General features: G+C 39.4%; 1 protein-coding gene across 14 annotated transcripts in view; it reads left to right on the plus strand.

Annotated features, from left to right (window-relative positions):
• The window catches only part of KL (klotho), a 110,683-nt gene that overhangs the window by 40,851 nt on the left and 49,118 nt on the right, over positions 1 to 20,714 (plus strand). For all 14 annotated transcript variants that reach the window (XM_068526935.1, XM_068526933.1, XM_068526934.1 and 11 more), the window contains exons 4-8: positions 1,587 to 2,688; positions 3,218 to 5,814; positions 6,083 to 6,149; positions 7,495 to 7,546; positions 8,033 to 8,163. In XM_068526935.1, coding sequence (XP_068383036.1) covers positions 1,587 to 2,688; positions 3,218 to 3,555 — 1,440 coding nt within the window. In that variant the 3' untranslated portion in view covers positions 3,556 to 5,814; positions 6,083 to 6,149; positions 7,495 to 7,546; positions 8,033 to 8,163. The remainder of the gene's footprint in view (positions 1 to 1,586; positions 2,689 to 3,217; positions 5,815 to 6,082; positions 6,150 to 7,494; positions 7,547 to 8,032; positions 8,164 to 20,714) is intronic.

Here is a 20,714-nt window from a genome sequence, read left to right on the forward strand (position 1 = left end):
TTTTAACATTGGCCACTGTTAGGGGAACATTTCTTCCATAATATACTGAATACATACATTATAACCTTCTGAAAGGTTCAGCTTTATTATTTCTTTTTTTTTATTAAGAAATAAGTCAATACATCGGTGGAGATTATATAGAATTTTGCCTGAACACCCATTTATAAATGTCCTGTATTTTTAAGAAATAGAGTATAAATAGAAATTATACCCTAGTCTCTCATGTTTGTTTTCAGATGGACTGAATAAAAGCTGTTGTTCTGGAACAATTATGGTAGAAAAGTTACGAATTTTGTCAACTCAGAGCTCTGTAAAAATAATCCAAATAATTCCTTCAAGCTATGAACACTTTCACTTCCAAAGAGTATGCAAATATTTTCTCTTGCAAAGCTGAGGAAACATGATTTGTGGGTGCATCACAGTGGAAAAATACTTCTGACAGCATTCCCACAGCATTAGAGGAAATGCATGTGTGGGTGATCTACAAGGGACAATTCTCCAGAAAAAGCAATTTCCCTCTGACACGGCTGTATTTTATTACTTTCCTTTATAAGCACAGCACTGACCCTTCTAGAGAAACAGAAGCTCATTTGCAACAGGCCTGAAAAATGCAAGGAAACCTCTGCTAGAGATTCAAAACCGGAGTTTGACCCCAGCTTTTATATAGAGGGTCAAACCGAGGAACCAATTCTAACAGGATTATTTCTGAGGAGAAAACTGGCTTTGGTGGCGGGTCCTTGGGATGAACTGTCAGTTTCCATTCCTGCCATGGTTGGCACGTGGAGGAAGGATTTTGTGATTTTGATTTTGCAATTTGTCCACTTTCCTAAATACATGTTTTCATTTTGAAGGCTTGTAAATCAGAGATTGAGAACCATTATTGTCATGATCGTCACAGAAAAATAATTTAGAAATTTTTAAAAAGTTATGTTAAAATATCTCATTATGAGTGGATGACAGAATTGTTTTCCACATTCTCTATCACTTTCTACCATCAGTCAGAATGAGTTTGCTAAATTCTGTTATGGACACTAATGCCAATAAAAGGCAACAGTTATGCTTATTTTCCATGTCCTTCACCTAGAGCAAACCTCCATTTAGAACGTGATTTTAAGAAGCACAATTTAATCTTAAATATCATTTCATTTTCTGACTCTCAGGTTTTAAGCTTTATTATTTTTTTGTCTAGTTTTTTTTTTTTTTTAATTTGAAAGTCTCGTATCATCAGTGATTTCTTACACTAAAAGAAAAACGTCCAAAATACTCTACTTGCTTAACTCAGACCAGAGGTGTGTGAGGATTATTGTTTGTCATCTGACGTGACCCCAAAAATTCAGATTTTTTTTTTAACATTAAGGTAACAGTTCCAGAGTTGCAGAGAACTATGGGTAAAACAAATGTGCACCCATCAAAGGGGAATATTTTCTTCTCCAAGAACTTCCTATTTATGAAAAAATAGTTTAAAAATTCAGCTAGGAAGGTTTCTGTTTTTACCTATTTTGCTGGCTGGTTTTGTCAAAAGAACTGCATTGAATGACTTTCCAGGACCGTCCAGGTGAGGCTAACGGTTACTCTCCTCCTGCCAGGTGGACACCACTCTGTCTCAGTTTACCGACCCTAGCGTTTACCTGTGGGATGTCCACCACAGTAAAAGGCTTATTAAGGTGGACGGGGTTGTGACCAAGAAGAGGAAATCCTATTGCGTTGACTTCGCTGCCATCCGGCCCCAGATCGCCTTACTCCAGGAAATGCATGTGTCGCATTTCCACTTCTCCCTGGACTGGGCGCTGATCCTGCCGCTGGGGAACCAGTCCCAGGTCAACCGCACGGTCCTGCGCTACTATCGCTGCGTGGCCAGCGAGCTCGTGCGCGCCAACATCACCCCGGTGGTGGCCCTGTGGCGCCCCGCCGCCCCGCACCAGGGGCTGCCGCCACCCCTGGCCCGGCACGGCGCCTGGGAGAACCCTCACACCGCCCTGGCTTTTGCAGAGTACGCCAGCCTGTGCTTTCGAGACCTCGGCCACCACGTCAAGTTCTGGATCACGATGAACGAGCCGTCCACGCGGAACATGACGTATAGCGCGGGGCACCACCTCCTGAAGGCCCACGCGTTGGCCTGGCGCGTGTACGATGAGAAGTTTAGGCGCTCTCAGAAGGGTAAAATATCCATCGCCCTGCAGGCGGATTGGATAGAACCAGCCTGCCCTCTCTCCCCAAAAGACCAAGAAGTGGCCGAGCGAGTTTTGCAATTTGACATTGGCTGGCTGGCCGAGCCCATTTTCGGCTCCGGGGATTATCCACGCGTGATGAGGGCCTGGCTGAACCAGAGAAACAATTTCCTCCTGCCTTATTTCACTGACGAGGAAAAAAAGCTAATCCGGGGTTCCTTTGACTTTTTGGCTTTAAGCCATTACACCACCATCCTTGTAGACTGGGAAAAAGAAGATCCAGTAAAATATAATGATTACCTGGCAGTGCAAGAAATGACCGACATCACCTGGCTCAACTCCCCAAGTCAGGTGGCCGTGGTGCCCTGGGGGTTACGCAAGGTACTGAACTGGCTGAAGTCCAAGTACGGAGACCTCCCCATGTATATAATCTCCAACGGCATCGACGATGATCCGCACGCAGCCGAAGACAATCTGAGGGTGTATTACATGAAGAATTATGTAAACGAAGCTCTGAAAGGTAAGGAGTCCCCGAAACAGCGGTCTCTTGAGGGTTAAGTCACCTGAGAGAGAGCCTGATACCTGATAGAAACTCTCAAACATATACACACACTATCACCTGCAGAGAAAGTGCTATCTATTCCTTGACACACTGAAAAAGTCCAAGTGCTAGCTAGTATTTTCCCCAGGGATAAAGGAGTTTGGCTAAAAGAGGAAGATGGAATATCCCTCGCACCTACTCTGGGTGGAATAAACCCTGGACTCTCTTGTCCTCCATATCAGATGGCTTCACAGCAGCCTTGACTGCTTCACGTACTTAAAGATTTAACCCAAGTGCATCATAGTAGGCTTAATTATGTAAAACCTACTATGTTAAATGTACCTCTTTGTCTTCGGATAAAAGAAGGCTTTTCTGATTAAATCTAATTAAATCTGAAGCTTTATTAAATGGTATTGACATTTTTGCTGATGCGCCAGGGCTGTGTAAAAGCAAAGTGTTGTGTGCAAAATATTTTCATAACTTTTCTCCTGTCCTTTTGTTTTTCTAGCCTATATATTGGATGGTATCAATCTTTGTGGATACTTTGCTTATTCATTTAATGATCGCACAGCTCCGAAGTTTGGCCTGTATCGTTATGCTGCAAATCAGTTTGAGCCCAAACCATCCATGAAACATTACAGGAAAATTATTGACAACAATGGCTTCCCAGGTCCCAAAACTCTGGGAAGATTTTGTCCAGAAGAATTCACCCTGTGTACAGAGTGCAGCTTTTTTCATACCCGAAGGTCTTTACTGGCTTTCATAGCTTTTCTATTTTTTGCTTTTATTATTTCTCTTTCTCTTATTTTTTACTACTCTAAGAGAGGCAGAAGAAGTTACAAATAGTCTTGATACTTTTCTTATTCACTTATTTGAAATAATTGCACACACACAGCAGCTGTTAACCGTTTGTACTTCTCAGTGTTGTGAAACTGTAGATTTCATATATCTGACTTCTAGAAGACCTTTTTGTGGCATTTGACAGAGCTTTTGAAATGAGCATTAAGTGATTGTAAAATATTGAATAATATGAATAGTGCCTGGATTTGTTCTTTTTGGCAGGGGGGTGTTAAAAAAAATGCTGGCAGGGGCTATCATTTCTGCAGCACATTCTATAACAAAAGCATGAGAAATGGGAACCATTCTGTAACATTTTTACAGAAATTGAATGACAAGATTAAGAATATTGTTTGTCTGTGTCCATTGCTATATGCAATGTTTATCGTGAAGTCATATTGCAAGTATTGGAATCAAAAGTTAAGTCCCAAGTAACCATATCTTAACTGCCATGATAGGCCTAATGGTCTCTGCTGAACCAAGTTTCCCTTGAAAAAGAAGATGGCAGAATATAGAACAGAAGACAAAGGGCCCGAGGCTGGAATGTTCCTTTTAAAGCAGTGTTTCTATCAAATACTGTTATATTAATTTACATATCTGGTTAATGATAGGCTTAGCAGAACAAATGACAGAACTCTATATTTTATGTAAGTATAAAATATATTTTTTTATATTTCGAGGCACTCTCTAAACTCCAGGTCCTTGAGGGCTTTGTGTCCCTGTCGAGGGCCTGCACACATGGACTTTCACTAAATGTGTGCAGAAAAATATGCATGAATTATGCAATATTAGACCCTTAAAGAAGCATAAACTGACTGTGAAATGCATTATACTACAGTGGTTGGAGGGGGCGGAAAGGAGGAAAAAGTACTTGTTATGAGCAACATTGTGATTAATTTTATTATAAACTCTTTTATTTAGAGCAGACCTTGGAATGAATGAGGTGACCTTTTCTGAGAGGATAAGAACGAAATAATAACTTATTTTATGAGGAGTGACTCCACTTTCTGTTCTTTAGAATATGCCAAAATTTCTTTGAATTGAGTTTTAAAAATTCTTAGTAGGTTCAAAAGCATTTGGTCTAATAACCCTGGAAGATTTTTTCTGTAATTGCTGAGGTCCATTTTATATTTTTGCTGCTACTTCTGTGGAGCTAGCTTTGAATGAGTTTTGCTTCGAACTTTTATACAGAAACATGCTATGGATTTTTAGAAAGGGCTAATTAGGTCTTATCCTTCAAAGCCCCTTAAATAAGTCTTGCTGATTTTCAGACAGGGAAGTCTGTTGCACTGGAATTGGGGATTATCCTAATGTTTGTTTTACAGATAAGCCAAAATTATATCAGGCAAGATAAATCAATATCATGTCTGGCATAACTAATCTTGCTGACACAGGGTTCTAGTGAATAAAAAAAAAAAAAAACTGTACTGTATCGTGTATCATCTTTAGAGGTGGTATGATTTTTTTCCATGAAAGATAAGCTTTTGGTGGTACTCTTAAAAATTGGACTTATTGTTAAAATCGCAAACTAGAGAATAATAGTTTATTTTATGTATATATTTTTCTGATTATAATAGTAATATATGCTCATTGTAAAAAATTTAAAGACACAGAAACTGTATATAAAGAAAAAAATTACCTGTAATTTCACCGCCTTGAGGTAGCCACTATTAACATAGTGTATGTATTTTATTTTACATAGAGTCAGATCATATTGTAAATAGTTATGTGTCTTTATTAATTTTCATTGTGTGCATTTCCTTTGTCAGTCTTCAAAGGCATGATTTTTGATAGCTGTAGAGTAATTCCACTATATGAATTTATCATAACTTATTTAATGATTCCTATTTGTTGGACTAGTTTCTTATTGTTAATTACCGTTAAATAATGGATTTTGTTTAAAACTAATTTTCTTGCTACAGCATTTAATTTCCTTGAGTGTGGAGAGAAGTAATTCTGTCCCTTGATAAAGAATTGTAATAAATCTGCCTGAAACTTTTTCTTACATCACCAAATAACTAGATAAATTTCTTAATTATTTTTTTCTTTCGGGTTGATTAAACCACCTAGAATATGATCTGAGTGGTGAAGAAAGGGATCTGAAAGCAGGAGTGAAGTTCGAGGCTGGAAGACGGTAGGGGCGGGGAGGGTGCCCCAAGCTAATCCCTATGTTTGAGCTGAGAGGGAATTTCAGACACTGAAAGAGACAGGAGACGCCAAAGAACCAAAGAGAAATGACACTTCAGCATCATTCAGCAAAGTTATCAGGTGAGCATCACGCTAACTTTGAGTCCCCGTAGACCTTAGGGGGAGGTCGGTGGCTCGCCCCAAGCGGGAAGGGGGAGTGGGCGGGGCGCCGCTCAGATGAGGCTGGGAACCGGGAGGCAGCAGGAGGTGCTAGAAGGGCTTTCTGGTCCATTGGGGATGGAATCCTCATTTCTTAACTGGCTTCTCAGGGCATTACTTCTTCCATTGACGCTTTACTTTCATGAATTCTGAGTTTTTCACCATGTTACATATATTTTTTAAAATACAGAGACCATTCCCTTGGAAGTCCTACATCTCAATACCTTTTGGGGCCAGCTCTGCAGCGGCATTAAGTGGTAAGCCGTGGTCCTCAAGGCCTCTGGGCTAATTTCTGCCATATTTGTGTTTGCTCTACATTCCAGGTTCCTTCCTTTGAACCTGGGGTTGGGGAGTGGGAGGGGGAGGAGAGGTGGGGTGGGTTGTGCACTTATGCCCCATTAATTTTGCTTTAGTTTGGAAGGATGGTTTTTCATATTCATTTAAGGACATTTTTCATTTTATTTTTGGACTTCCACAGATAGTAATTAGAATCTACTAATGCCTTGGAAACATTTCTTTTTATTATTTATTATAATGCCATCCAACAGAGATATAATGCAAGCCACATATTTTAAATTTTCTAGTAGTCACATTAGAAAAATAAAAGGCATAGAAAATAAAGCTTGATACTATACAGTATTTTATTTTTCCTAACATATCCAAAATATTATAATTTCAGTATGCAATCAATGTAAAAATGATCGAGAGTTTTACATACTTTTTTGGGCTACTAAGTCTTAGAAGTCTGGTGTGTGTTGTACATGAAACGCACATCTTGTGCTCAATTTGGACTGTACACTGTAAGTAGCTACATGTGGGCAATGGCTACTCTATTGGATAGTGCCGGTCTATAAAGAGAGACTTGCTCTGCTACGTAAATTAGCGCATTATTAAGCTATCCAAAGTATTTAACGAATTAGAAGAATAAACTTTTTTTCAAGAATCTTCTAAGGTCTATAATCCAAAGAAATCATTGGCATGTAAATTTACCATTAAACTAAAACTACTGATTAAAACACATATTTTAAAGACTCTTGTGTGGATGGAAGAATTCTGCAATTCTGAATATCGTAATTCAGGTGCTGGAATTAAACTGATTTTCTTTTTACATAGTCTATAATCCAGTCTTTTCTCTAATTCAACTTGCCCCTTTCTGAATTAATAGAGCAATTATTATATTGTTCTATAGCATCTCCATTTAATATTTAATATTAAACAACGCTGCTGAAAATTTCAGCCTGGGAAGGAAAATATTAATTTGGATGACCAGGAACCAATCTTGACAGGTGGGCCTGGTGCTAGAGGGGAAAACAGAAGCCATGGCTGTTCTGTTTTGTTTTGAGTATTTAGCCCAGTGTCCCATGCAAAATATTGTTCAATAAAGGTCGATTAGTTCAATAAATGTGGGAAGGAATGATGGAGTTAATGAATGAACAGAATTAGTTCACCGACACCACCTTTGTCCAGAGACTGATTTAATAGGGACCATCTGTCAAGAATCAGAAACTGCTATGTATTAGATGCCACACAGCTCAATTCTTTGTATTCAGAGGAGGGAATGATGACTTACATGTAATAACCTTTGATAACCTGTCTTTCTAGGTGGCAAGGCAGTAAACTGCTGTCCTATCCTCATCTGTAGACTACTCACTAGGTGAGAGTATTATTAACTCTTTTCCTCATTATTCACAATGTCCCTCAACTAGTCAGTAATCCTTTTGTTTGCAAGACTTGTTACTGGGTTAAGTTCTTTATCTGCAAATAAAAACAGGGAACTTATCTAGAAGGAATCCCTTTATGTCATCTCCAAATACTTATAATTTCCTAGAACATGTAGCTTTCTACTTAGACCTATTGCCTTTTTCAATTTTCATAACCATTAAATACTGTTAGAGTTTTGTCTGTCATAGTGCATTTCCTGGACCGTTTTTGTTTCATACATTTGTGGTAAATACCCATTGTTTGATATCCAAGAGAAAGAGGTCAAGAAAAACCACAAGGAACCTTGAGTAAAGTGCAAATGCCAATAACTACTGTGACAGGACACCTAAAATATGGTGAAATCCCATTTCACGACATGATTGCTACACACCAGCAGAGACTTGGTGACTGATATTCAGCCCCTTTTTTGATCCAATAGGTTAGAGAAGAAAAACATTTCAACCTACATATTAATGGATTCAGAAAGGCTTAGGAAAAAGAGTCAGCAAGACCCATGTTCAAAAATTTGCTGAGCCTCAGTTTCCTCATCTGTGAAACGGGAGTAACATAGTAAGTATTCAATAAATAAAGCACCTACCCTAGAAGTATTTTTTTTCCAGACTGATATCACTTACTCTTAACGTGCATGTGATTTCTTGTTAATCAGATTTTTAGAGCTCAGTAACATAAAACCAGGGCCTATTACAGTCAAATAATTCACCCAGAAGCCCTTTAGTTATTTTATTTGTGGCTTTGAATATACATCTTCATAGAACGTCCTTGGTAAAACCAAACAAACAAACAAAAAATCAACCCCCACATGTACTTAATCGTATCAATACTAGAGTATTTTCTTGGATTCCAATTTTACAAATGTTGGATTGATAGAATCCTGAAGATAATTTGGCAAGAGGTGTTTCTATATCAGTGTGTTGTACCATCTGCTCTTTTAAAATAATCTAATGACACAGGCAAAACACTGAAATTTGTGTATTTGTTATTGGTAAATAACTGAAGGCCCATTAAGTAAATTTTTATGTGATTCAAAAATCTTTGGTAGAGTTTCTGATTTTGGTAGAATCTTCAATATGCTTATTTATGGTAAAACTAATTAATTTTAAATGAGCTTATTTATATGATATAAATTATTTGCAACTGAAACATTGCCCCTTAATAAACTGCTGGAGTAAGCTGACATGTTTTTCTTTTTTAAAGTCTCAGTTGATTGGTTTGTAAAATTCTGGTTTTTTTTCAATATTGTGGCAGTTGTCTAATTATGGCCCTAAGCATAAATGTTGCCTACGGCATTTCAGCCTGTTTTGATCTCCAAATGCATGTGAATCAAAGCTTTAGCTAATTTAGTTTTAAGTTATTAGACTGCAAGTTCTATAGTGTTTCAAGGCCATGCTGTTGCATTTAAGACATGAAGGTTTTATAACTTTTTTTTTTTCCTCTTTAAATTATGGGTATTATGAGTCTCTGGTAAGTAGCCCAAAGGCTTCAAGACAAAACATTTCAATGAACAGGGACAGTAGTGGTAAGCCACGGAGCAGTGAAATGGAGATATAATTAGAGCTAAAGATTGACGGGTCAGGTGAAAATATTCCATTAGTAAAGGACAACACGATAAAGAATGAACCAGATTTTCTTCCAAATTTGTACCATTCTAAAATGTCCTTATTTTTTTTGTGCCTGTCATGGATCTATCAAGCCAGCAAAACAAACACAGTGGGGGTTACTGAGCCATCAGACTGACAAGATCAGAGCAGCAAGCTTCCCGCAGTGCTGGGGACTCAGTGGCAGTGGTTCATAGACACAAAGGGCTGAGATGAGGGAAGCCTGGAAGCACATGAAAGCCTTGCAGTTCTGGGGAGAGCCCGTGGTGGGGCAGGGCCTCAGGATTGAGGGGGGTGATTTCAAAATGCAGATGACCAGGCCTTTTCTTTCAGTCGCCACTCTCTGAAGTGCCCTTGGGGAGAGGGCTTCAGTCGCCACTCTCTGAAGTGCCCTTGGGGAGAGGGCTTCAGTCGCCACTCTCTGAAGTGCCCTTGGGGAGAGGGCTGCAGCACCTGAGGTTTGGCAAGGGGGCTCCCACAAGACATTCTGACAGGTGTTCATTGACAGCCATGGGGTTACATGGAAGAGTGTGGTCAAGGCCAGATTCAGCGGGTGCAAGAAGGTGAGGAAGATCGAAGGACAAGAGGACAGAACCAGAACCTGGAATGTCAGAATTCAAGATGAAGCATTTTCGGTTTGTATCAGGAGGGCTGTGTGGAGAAGCAACGCCATTAGAGGTGATGATGTCTAGAGAATGTTAGTCCAGGGTACGGAGAAGGGCATTTACAAGGAGGCTGGAAAGTCTGGGAACGATTCGGGGCTTACGAGAGTGGGCCCAGTGGAGGAGGGGAGGGATGCAAAACGTAGATGAAAATTGTGAGAGAGGCATTAAGGTGTGTCCAGAAAGCCAGAACATTCCTAAGATGAGGAACAGGAGCAGGTGAATGAAAGGCTCTGGGGAGCAAGGATTATGCCGGCTCCTCAACGTGGGGACAGAGGCCTCAGTTGTGGAAGGGAAGGGCTCTACCACAGTGTCGGCAGCCCCAAACCAGACTGGGATTTTCTGATTTCTAGGTCTGCTCTCAAATTTGCTTTATAACCTGGAGCAAGTCACCAAGGCCGCGGAGTCTTATTGTTCTTGTCTGTAGAGAGATGGAGTTAATCAAGACCAGTAGGTTTTAACCTTGGTTACACATTAGAATCATGTGGGAGCTTTTAAAAATCCCTAGACTGATTAAATCAGATTCTCTTGGGGTGGGATCCAGGCAGTGGTAATTTTTAAAGCTCCCAGGTGATTACCATGGGAAGCAGAAATCTCTGAGCTTGAGGATATCTTAATAGAAACCTCCAAAAAGCAAAAACAAAAACAGAACAAAACAACAGCATCTCTCCAACTTTATTTCTTATTTTTATTTATTTTTTAATAGTAAGGAAGACCTTATTAAAGACAAATGACTAGGGGTCATGACTGTTACAATAGGGGATTGAGATTGGACTACATAAAGAGGCCAGGGTGTCATAGCCATCAAGCAAAGCAAGGAGGATCAGGAATTTTGGAATTATCAGACCAGGAATTTAAAACAACTATGATTAATATGCTAAGGACTCTAGTGGAGAAGGAAGACAGCACACAAGGACAGATGGGCAATGTAAGCAGAGAGATGGAACTCCTAAGAAGGAACCAAAAAGAAATGCTAGAAATCAAAAGCACTGTAACAGAAATGAAGAGTGCCTCTGATGGGCTATAAGCCCATCTACAAGTCTACTTATAAAGTAGACTGGACACGGTTAAGGAAAGAATCTAAAAAGATGATACAAATGATGCTTGCTCTGTCTCTTCAAATTGTTTTTTTTTAGATTTAATTTTTATTTTATCTTGGGGTGTAGTTGATTTACAATGTTGTGTTAGTTTCAGGTGTACAGCAGAGTGGTTCAGTTATACATATACATACACATATATCCATTCTTTTTCAGATTCTTTTCCCATATATGTTATTACAGAATATTGAGTAGTCTCCTATGCTATGCAGTAGGTCATTGTCGATTATCTATTCTATATATAGTAGTGTGTATATGTTAATCCCAAACTATATCCATCCCTCAAACAACCATAGAGGAGCCTCCTCTCCAACACCTGTTAAGCTAGTTAGTAAGAATCCCAAACTCCTAATTTATCCCTCCCCCGGCTTCCCCTTTGGTAACCATACTTTTGTTTTCAAAGTCTGTGAGTCTGTTTTGTAAATAAGTTCATTTGTATCATCTTTTTAGATTCCACATATAAGTGATATCATATGATATCTGTCTTTCTCTGTCTGGCTTAGTTCACTTAGTATGATAATCTTTAGGTCCATCCACATTGCTGAAAATGGCATTATTACATTCTTTTTATGGCTGAGTAATATTCCATTGTATATATGTTCCATATCTTCTTTATCCATTCCTCTGTCAATGGACATTTAGGTTGCTTCCGTGTCTTGGCTATTGCAAATAGTGCTGCAGTGAAGATTGGGGTGCATGTATCTTTTCAAATTATTTTAAGTTTAATTAGGTCCCATTTGTTTGTTTTTGTTTTTATTTTCATTACTGTAGGAGGTGGATCCAAAAAGATATTGCTGCAATTGATGTCAAAGAGTCTTCTGCCTGTGTTTTCCTCTAAGAGTTTTATAGTACCCAGTCTTACATTTAGGTCTTTAATCCATTTTGAGTTTATTTTTGTATGTGGTGTTAGAGAATGTTCTAATTTCATTCTTTTGCATGTAGCTGTCCAGTTTTTCCAGCACCACTTATTGAAGAGGCTGTCTTTTCTCCATTGTATATTCTTGCCTCCTTTGTCATAGAGTAATTGACCATAGATGTGTGGGTTTATTTCTGGACTTCCTATCCTAGTCCATTGATCTATATTTCTGTTTTTGTGCCAGTAACATACTGTTTTGATTGCTGTAACTTTGTAGTATAGTTTGAAGTCAAGGAGCCTGATTCCTCCAGCTCTGTTTTTCTTTCTCAGGCTTGCTTTGGATATTTGGGGTCTTTTGTGTTTCCATACAAATTAAAAAAAAAAATTTGTTCTAGTTCTGTGAAAAATGCCACTGGTAATTTGATAGGCATTGCGTTCAATCTGTAGATTGCCTTGGGCAGTATGCTTATTTTGACATTATTGATTCTTCCAATCCAAGAACATGGTATATCTTTCCATATGTTTGTGTCATCTCTGATTTCTTTCATTAACATCTTGTAGTTTTCAGAGTACAGGTCTTTTGCCTCCTTAGGTAGGTTATTGATAATTCCAAAATTCCAAAATCCCTTCCATGTCTGGTTCTGATGCTTGCTCTGTCTTTTCAAATTATGTTTTTTGCCTTTTGGTAGATCTTGTAATTTTTTCTTGGTAACTGGACATGCTGTACTGGGTAAAAGAAACTGCTGTAACTAGGTCTTTAGTAATGTGAGGGTGAGGTGTGGGGGAACAGGAAGCATTCTCTAGCCTATGGTTAGGTCTCAGTCTTTCAGTGAGTCTGTGCCTTTGGGCTGTGAACTTCATAGCATTCCTCAGTTTTTTCTCCTATCTTAGGTGGGACAGGATGGATAGCATGAGATGGAGTTGGGTATTTCCATTCTCCCTTGTGGAAAGCTAGAACTGACTGGATTTGGGTATTTCCCTTCCCCCGGGTCAGATAGGCTCTGATAATATCCGAGTAAGTTAGGCTCTGTTCAACTAGTTTCTCCTGAGGGCAGGTTTTTTAAGAACAGAGTGCTCTGGCATATTTCAACATCGTTTCTTTTCTCTGATGACTGGGTTCCCCTGGAGTTTTTAACTCTCAGAGTTGTCCACACTGAGCCTCTGGCAATTCATGAATTACATTTCAGGTTTTCCTCCCTGGCACTGATTCCTGAGGTGGTTTCCATTCATGAGTCTCTACTTGGGTAAGCCCCAACTCCCTATATTTGTCTTTTTCTCCAGTTGAGGGCAGCAGTTTGCCCTGTGTCCTACCCTCTCTTATGGATCCAAGAAGAATTGTTGATTTTTCAGTCTATTCAGCTTTTTACTCATTGTTAGGATGAAGTGATGACTTCCTGCCCATCACTGCTAAATAGAGAAAGAAAGGGAAGAGTCAATGAAACGCTGTAGTGCTTAGAAAGCAAACTGTGGGGCTACTTTCAACCCAACTGCAATACAGTTGCAAAATATAATCTCTAACAGCTCAGCAATCTCTCCAGCTCTGGCAGTGAAGCACAAATCTATGAAGTCCACCAAGGATCATAACTGTTTATACGATGGGCTTTTGAACAGTTGGATCTGGTACTCTTCAACATCAACCTAAAAGGCTGGACAACATCATCATGATTCACCATCATGATTTTATTAAAGTGAAGTGGAAACAGTATATATTTGATGCATGTAAAGATGACTTGCACTGTTGTTTTTGAAAGTCATTAAGAATATCGTGTTAACACAGGAATTCGTAATTTTGTTCACAACATTTTGTATTATGAATGACAAGTGAGTGTTTTATTTCTGGATACAATTACACAATGACGAAATCATCATAAAACGACTTTGCAAACAGTGAGTGTTCTCAGTGCATTCATGCTGGATGTCTCTTGTTGGATGTCTCTCTAGCCTTCAACCAGATATATCTGAAGAGGAATATTCATTATCTTTTCCTTCAAAGGAGCCCTTCCTCTGTTTCCTTAATTTTCTTCAGTCAGCCCTTGGAGACATTCAGGCATGAAATTCTATGGGGTTTTTTCGTTCTGATATTTCTAGCATCCATGCTTCATTTGGATACTTGCTGCTATTGTTTTCTTTGAACCTTTCACTTTGATTTTTCCAGTAATCCTTAAATGGTTTCCTGGCGTGTGTCCATTCTGTACATCAAGTGCCATTTTGACTCGGTCGCTTCTTTCTTCAAATACATTTAATGTGTGTCCCTACTCCCCACAATCAGCTGACATTTGCTCTCAAGTCTTCCTTCTCATGTCCTCTGGGCTGTTCACCCTCAACCTCACTGAATGTTAGAATCAGCAACTACTACCTCTTACCGGGACTTGTGTGATTGTCTAATCGCTTCCATTAGATTCTAAAGTGCTCTGAGGAAGGGACCTCATCTTATTTGTCTTGTTATTCCCTAGAATCTATATTAATTGCTTAAGAAACATTTCTTGTGTGAATAAATGCTTAATGAAACGCATTATAGATGCGTTCTTTAAAAAGAGTTCACTCTTTTTTTCCAGTTACCAAGGCTCAGTTGAACTCATTACCTGGAGTTTTGCTAGTCAGACTTCTCTTTAGCAATGTTTATGACGATAATTGGTGTTCATAGTGATTACCCGAGGGCTGTACAAAATCTTGAAATATCTTCTCAGTTATTTAAAAGAAGATCATATTAAGATGTTTATTTCTAGTTAACAGATTCTTTGTATGCATCATCATGGATTATCCATTTGAAAATAATTAAAATACAATTAAAAATCACAATAATATCACACTGAACACTAATCTTCCTTTGATTATTAGTGCATTCAAAAATAATTAGCACGCACTTAATATGTGCACGTTAATAGAATTATTAAGTAGGATGTTCTATTTTAGTTAGGTTACGTATATTGGAAATGCCTTGTGCATCAATTGTGCTAGCTAATGGTTTACTGTAATAGGCACACAATGTGATATCTAATCAATTTTTTCAGTAAACAGAGGATGGCTCTTTAAAATAGTATATGTTAGACAGCAGTTACTGAAGTTTACCTATGAAGCAAAATTCTATAAATCAAATCCAGTTCTTGGATATTCCTTTTAGGGTATCTTAGAGCAGCTTGGCGTCCCGATTTAGCGGTGTCTTTGGTCTCTGCTTCTGGACTTTGAGCAATGGTATGTCAGCAGCACTTTTCCCCACGTCTGCTCAGTGTGGGGCAGATGCAGTTGTAAGAATGCAGATTCTACTAGATGCTTTAAGCTGGGGTTCTTATGCCTGGTTGTGCATTGGAATCACCTGGGGAGTTTTAAAAACCACTGATGCCTGGCCCCATTTGCAGGGGTTCCAGCTTAATTGGTCTGGGATGTCGCCCTGCATCTCTTACATTGCCTCAGTGCCCACTGGGTGGGCCTTCCAGCCTCTCCCAGGTGACCCTGGCCCCTGGGGTCCAGAAACACTCTCTCCTTTGTCCTGTAGCTCAGAGGAGGCCATGGATGCCCGCTGTTGCTACTCGCTAGCTTTCCTCTCCATCCCCTGTTGGCTTCTCAGCTCTTCCAAGGCCCCTGGAACCAACTCTTTGCATGACGTTCCCTCTGCTGTAAAATCTCAAAGTGGTTCTTCTTTTCCTTGTGCAGGTTTTTATGGGACCTTGACTAAGACAGCTGGCAGTGAAGACAGGGAAGGTGAATTATGCACCGTATGGGGCAACCTTAAACAGCCAGCCCTAGTGCTGGCTGGGAGGTCAGAAGAGGCTCATCAAGTGGAGGGGGAGGGTGGGAAGGATGCAGGCATGGTGGCCGTTTCCAGAGGCCAGTTGTTCAGCCGTAGAGACACCTGCAGATCGTCTATAACACAAATCTCATGGGAGAATCTAATGAAATGTTTTAATTTCATCTTTTTGATGATTTAATTTCCTTGTAATAGGTCACACTTTTATAAAGTCCATCAGGGAGGAAATTAATTTTTTTACTTGATGCCTATCTATTGGTATATAGGGTTGATTAATCAAACCTGATTACCCTTTTAGTACATACTGGTAAAGCTGAAAACACTTAATTGTGAATTTCTTTTTAAATTCAGAATTCCTTTTTACCAAACCCTGCTGTTGGCTTATGCTTCAAATTCATGACCAAACATCAGGTGTTGGAAAAGCCAAATCCCAGTTAAAAAAAAAAACTGACTCCAGAAAATGTCTGTTCTTTGTCTTGTGTGGGTAAGAGGAGATGCTCTGTTCTATATTACTTATGAGTGTTGTCGCGTTGGAGCTTTGCTGACAGCTGCCATGTAACCCAGAGGAGCAATCCCAGACATCAGACAAAAGCCATGTGTGTTTGTTGGTTGTATACATGGACACTCAAAGCCTGCTTTCAAGTAAGCACAGGACGGCTCCCATACAGACTCACGCTCACACACCCACACACCCACACGCATCCCCTCCACACACTCAGCGGATCCTGCAGCAGCTTCACCCAGCCGTACTTTCTGAGTGGCCTTACTGAACTGGATTCTGTTTCTGCTCCCTTGTGGACTCCTTCAGAAAGCAGTAGTGAACATCGTCTATATTTTACCGAAAAAATTTGCTAGTCAAAGCTAGCACTTTTGTTCTCTTAGGGACATCACTGCTATCAGCTAAGAGACTGAGCCCCACTTATCTAGAATTGAACAGTAATAATAAACATTTGTCACGCCCTATCTTTAAAGGTATGCTGTTATTCCTGTTTTGTAAATGAGAAAACTGAGACTTACAGAGGTTAATGACATGCCAAAGGCTCACAGTAGGAAAGTGGAGGATTTGAACAGGCAGGATTGTTCGAGAACCTGCACTCTGAATTATGGTATGGACTGAATTTATATCCATCATGTTTTAAATGGCTGGATGAATCCAGAACTTCCCTATGCCTGAGCTAATTAGTCTTGGGAAAATTAGGGGCTCAGAAAGAGCCAGCAACTAATTTAAGTCATTAGTGACTATTTAGAGTTAGGATCATGTTGGTTTCCTAGAAAAGGTACCAACTGATTTACAAGGAGAGAGATAATTGCCGGCTTAGAGAGCTGTAGAAAACCTCTAGAAGGAGAGACTGTAAATGGCAGATTTATAAGACAAATTACTTACTAGATTGGCAATAAAAAGTGCGTTAAACACTCCAATCCAAACTACTAGTGGGTACAAAACCAGAAATCACCATTGCTTTGTGTCTGGATTCCCAGGCAGGGCCTGTGTTGAGAAAGGCCCTGTGCTTGGTTTAATGTTCTTCTACGACTGTTTTGAAATTCTTAAAATAATTTTGTCTTTGAACTTGTGTTTTGTGAGGAGGCTGATGGGCCAGTGTGATACTCACACGGGCAGCGGAGATGCGACAGGCAGCAATGGGCAACTCTACAAGTTGGAGGAATGTCAGAAGAAACGTTAAGATAACACCGTATAAATTCACATTCAAAGTGTACTTCAGACACACGAAACACATTTGTACAGAGAGTGAAATCTTTTAGAAAAATTATTCCTTGACAATCAGCAGTTCTAGATGCAATAAAATTTATATTTCGATATAATTTATCAGAAACTTATCCCATCATAATGTCCCAAAATAATCCCAACAGTGTTGTCACAGCCTATCAGTTACTCTTAATAGCTCCAACAACGGTTGCACATGCATAAAGAGACTTCTCAAAATTGAAAACTATCAAAAAGTGTTTCTAATCTTGTATTTGCAAGAGCAACCAAGATTGCTTTCAATTATATTTACGAAAAATTAAGTTGCTAACAGTATAGATTTTGATGATCTAATAAGAACATTTTCAGAAAAGTGAGCCAGAAAAGAAATCTTGTGATCAATCAAAATGTCACATTAATAAAGTATTATCATTTATTACATTATATAAGATTATAATGCCAAAATATTATTTTGGAAATTTCTAAGTTTATGTTATTTCTCATGTATCACTATTACCCCATTACTCTTTTGAAAGTAACGAAATATTTCTAAAGGAAAAATCTTTACGTTTTAGCACCTTTAATAGCACTTTTTCTTGCTTTTTAAACAAGGGGCTTTCATTGCCATTTTGCACTGGGTCCTTCAAGTATGCATCCCTGCTCCCAGAAGAAAGTAGTGAATTATAGAAGAACAAGGAGGATAAGGTTTTCTACCAAGAGTCCAAGCTTCCTTTTTTATCTTGATGAAAAATACAGCCCAAAGCAGAGGGAACGGTCAGCTCAGGGTTGGGTGGGAGGAGTCAGAGGGATCAGGTGAACCTTGCGGGGTCTGGAGGGCAAGGCTGGGTGTAGAAGCAGTTTGTGCTTTTTTTCTGGTTGCCAAAGGAGCACATTAAGTGTTGAGTGACCTTAAAGAAGAAAAAACCTGAGGAGAACGGATTGGTTTTTTTCCTTAGTCACTACTCTTGTGAAAATTACGGTTGTAGTTTATGTTTATTTTTATTTTCATCCTCTTTTTCTTCTCTCTGGAATTAGAGCTGGTTTACTCAGGAGATGGGGGGTCACAGAAGTGCCAGGTGTCTGTGAGCCTGGGCTGGAGATCTGGACGTGAGCCCAGCTTTGCCTTTATTGCAATGAGACCTTTACAAACTACCCAAAGCTTCCATTCTTCATTTTCTCATATGTGGTGGTGAAGGGGATGATGACAACTGATACATTTTGGTGACACTGCTTTGATTCATGCTAAGGAAGCAACTGTTTTACCCACCATTGCTTTTGAGTTGTCAGAGCAAATGTCAATGCAGGGGAAAAGACACATACCATGTTAGTATTATTATGAAAGTGTTTTGACCTTGTAGATCCCCTGAAAGAGTCCTGGGGACTCCAGAGCTCTACAGACCACACTTTGAGAACCACTGTTCCCTGGTGTCATTTGAAGAACTCCAACAGCTGATCCTAAGCTCCAGTGTTCAGAGAGAGGCCAGGAGCCTGAGAGAGGAAAATGAGAACACACAGGACAGGCCCTAAAATGAAAGAATTAAAACTCGAACCAAAATACAGAAACATGTAAGAGTAGTCAGTTATATTTTTTAAAGGCTTTCTGCATGATTTTTGAACAAAAATGCTAATGAATGAATTGAAGGAGAGCAGAGGTCAATGTAGGGACTTGCATTATTGGCCTAGAAACTCAACTGGAAGTAATATTTTTAAACATACAGCAAAAATATAAGGAGAAAACAATCATGAGGGAAAAAAAAGACTTTTGGAGGATATATTTGGAAGAACTAACATGTGAATAAAAGAAGATCCAGAGAGGAGAAAAGGAACAGATGATGAAAAGGCAATAATTAAACTAATAAAAGAAGAAAATGTCCTCAAGATTAAGAAAGACCTGAATGTGCAAATTGAAACTCTTCACCAAGTTCCAAGCAGAAAGGATGAGAAAAAAAGTCACCAAAGCTTGCCTGGAAAATTCTTCATCTCCAAGAATCAAGAGAAACCATTACTAACTTCTAGATGGAAATAACCGGCTGCTTAAAGAATCAGACAGCCATGCATAGTTTTATATGCAACACCTTAGATAGAAGGTGGCGAATGGCATCTGAGAGAAATGAACTGCAACCCGTGGTCCTGTATCCACTTAAGACGTCATTCCCATTTCAGAACGGAGGAGAGAGTGGTGCTGTGACCCAGAGAGTACATCACTTGTGCATATTGGTGCCAGAGGAAACTACCAGAGGGAGGACTATACAACCAAACAACTGTACCATAAGCAACACACCACCATCCTCTACCAGCACAACCACCAAAGACAGGAGAACACGAAGAGGAAAAGAGGTAGTGCTTGACAATGCATAAACAGTTAAATTTAAATGGATAGTAATAGACCAGGAAAGTATGCTAGCTACCCCAAAGAAGAATTCTTAAAGAGGAACTGTGTGAGGATAATTCTAATAATAATCTAGAACGAAAAGTACTAAACTATCTCGGAGAAATCTACAAGTTAGGGGTGAAGGAGGAGAAAAGTAATGAAGAAAAGCATTTCAAAGATTTTATCTTGGTCTGGATAAGGGCAGAATTGAGAAGAGGAGTGAAAATATTCTAAAAGACTGACCTTATTAGTGTAGACTATATTGGTGAAGGAAGCAAATTATATCTTATTTTTAAAAAGTATTACAGAAATACATGTTTTGTTATGAGGTCCTAGAGAGGGGAGGCAAACATTAATGGGATAGAAAGTTACAAAACAACAGCGCTAACAAAAGGAAAAAAGAGAGTGAAAAGAAACTTATGAAAACCAGCAAAAAATAGCAAAAGGAAAAAGAGGAGACAACAAAGTGAACACAAAGTGAACATAAAATTAGAAGGAGTAAAATAAACTACAAAAATATATACAATGAGGTCATTAAAAACAAGGAAAGTCTGAGAAAGGCTCACAGCCGAGAGAAGCCTGAGGAACATGAGAACTAAATGTAATGTGGGAGGACTTTCAAGATGGCAGAGGAGTAAGACGTGGAGATCACCTTCCTCCCCACAAATACATCAAAAATACATCTACATGTGGAACGACTCCTACAGAACACGTACTGAACTCTGGCAGAAGACCTCAGACTTCCCAAAAGGCAAGAAACTCCCCACATACCTGGGTAGGGCAAAAGAAAAAAGAAAAAACAGAGACAAAAAAATAGGGATGGGACCTGCACCTCTGGGAGGGAGCTGAGAAGGAGGAAAAGTTTCCACACACTAGGAAGCCCCTTCACTGGCAGAGATGGGGGGTGGAGGGGGCAGGGGTGAAGCTTCGGAGCCATGGAGGAGAGCGCAGCAACAGGGGTGCAGAGGGCAAAGTGAAGAGATTCCCACACAGAGGATTGGTGCTGACCAGCACTCATCAGCCTGAGAGGCTTGTCTGCTCACCCGCCGGGGCGGGCGTGGGCTGGGAGCTG

This window comes from Eschrichtius robustus, chromosome 18, assembly GCF_028021215.1.
Source record: "Eschrichtius robustus isolate mEscRob2 chromosome 18, mEscRob2.pri, whole genome shotgun sequence".
Lineage (NCBI taxonomy): Eukaryota > Metazoa > Chordata > Mammalia > Artiodactyla > Eschrichtiidae > Eschrichtius > Eschrichtius robustus.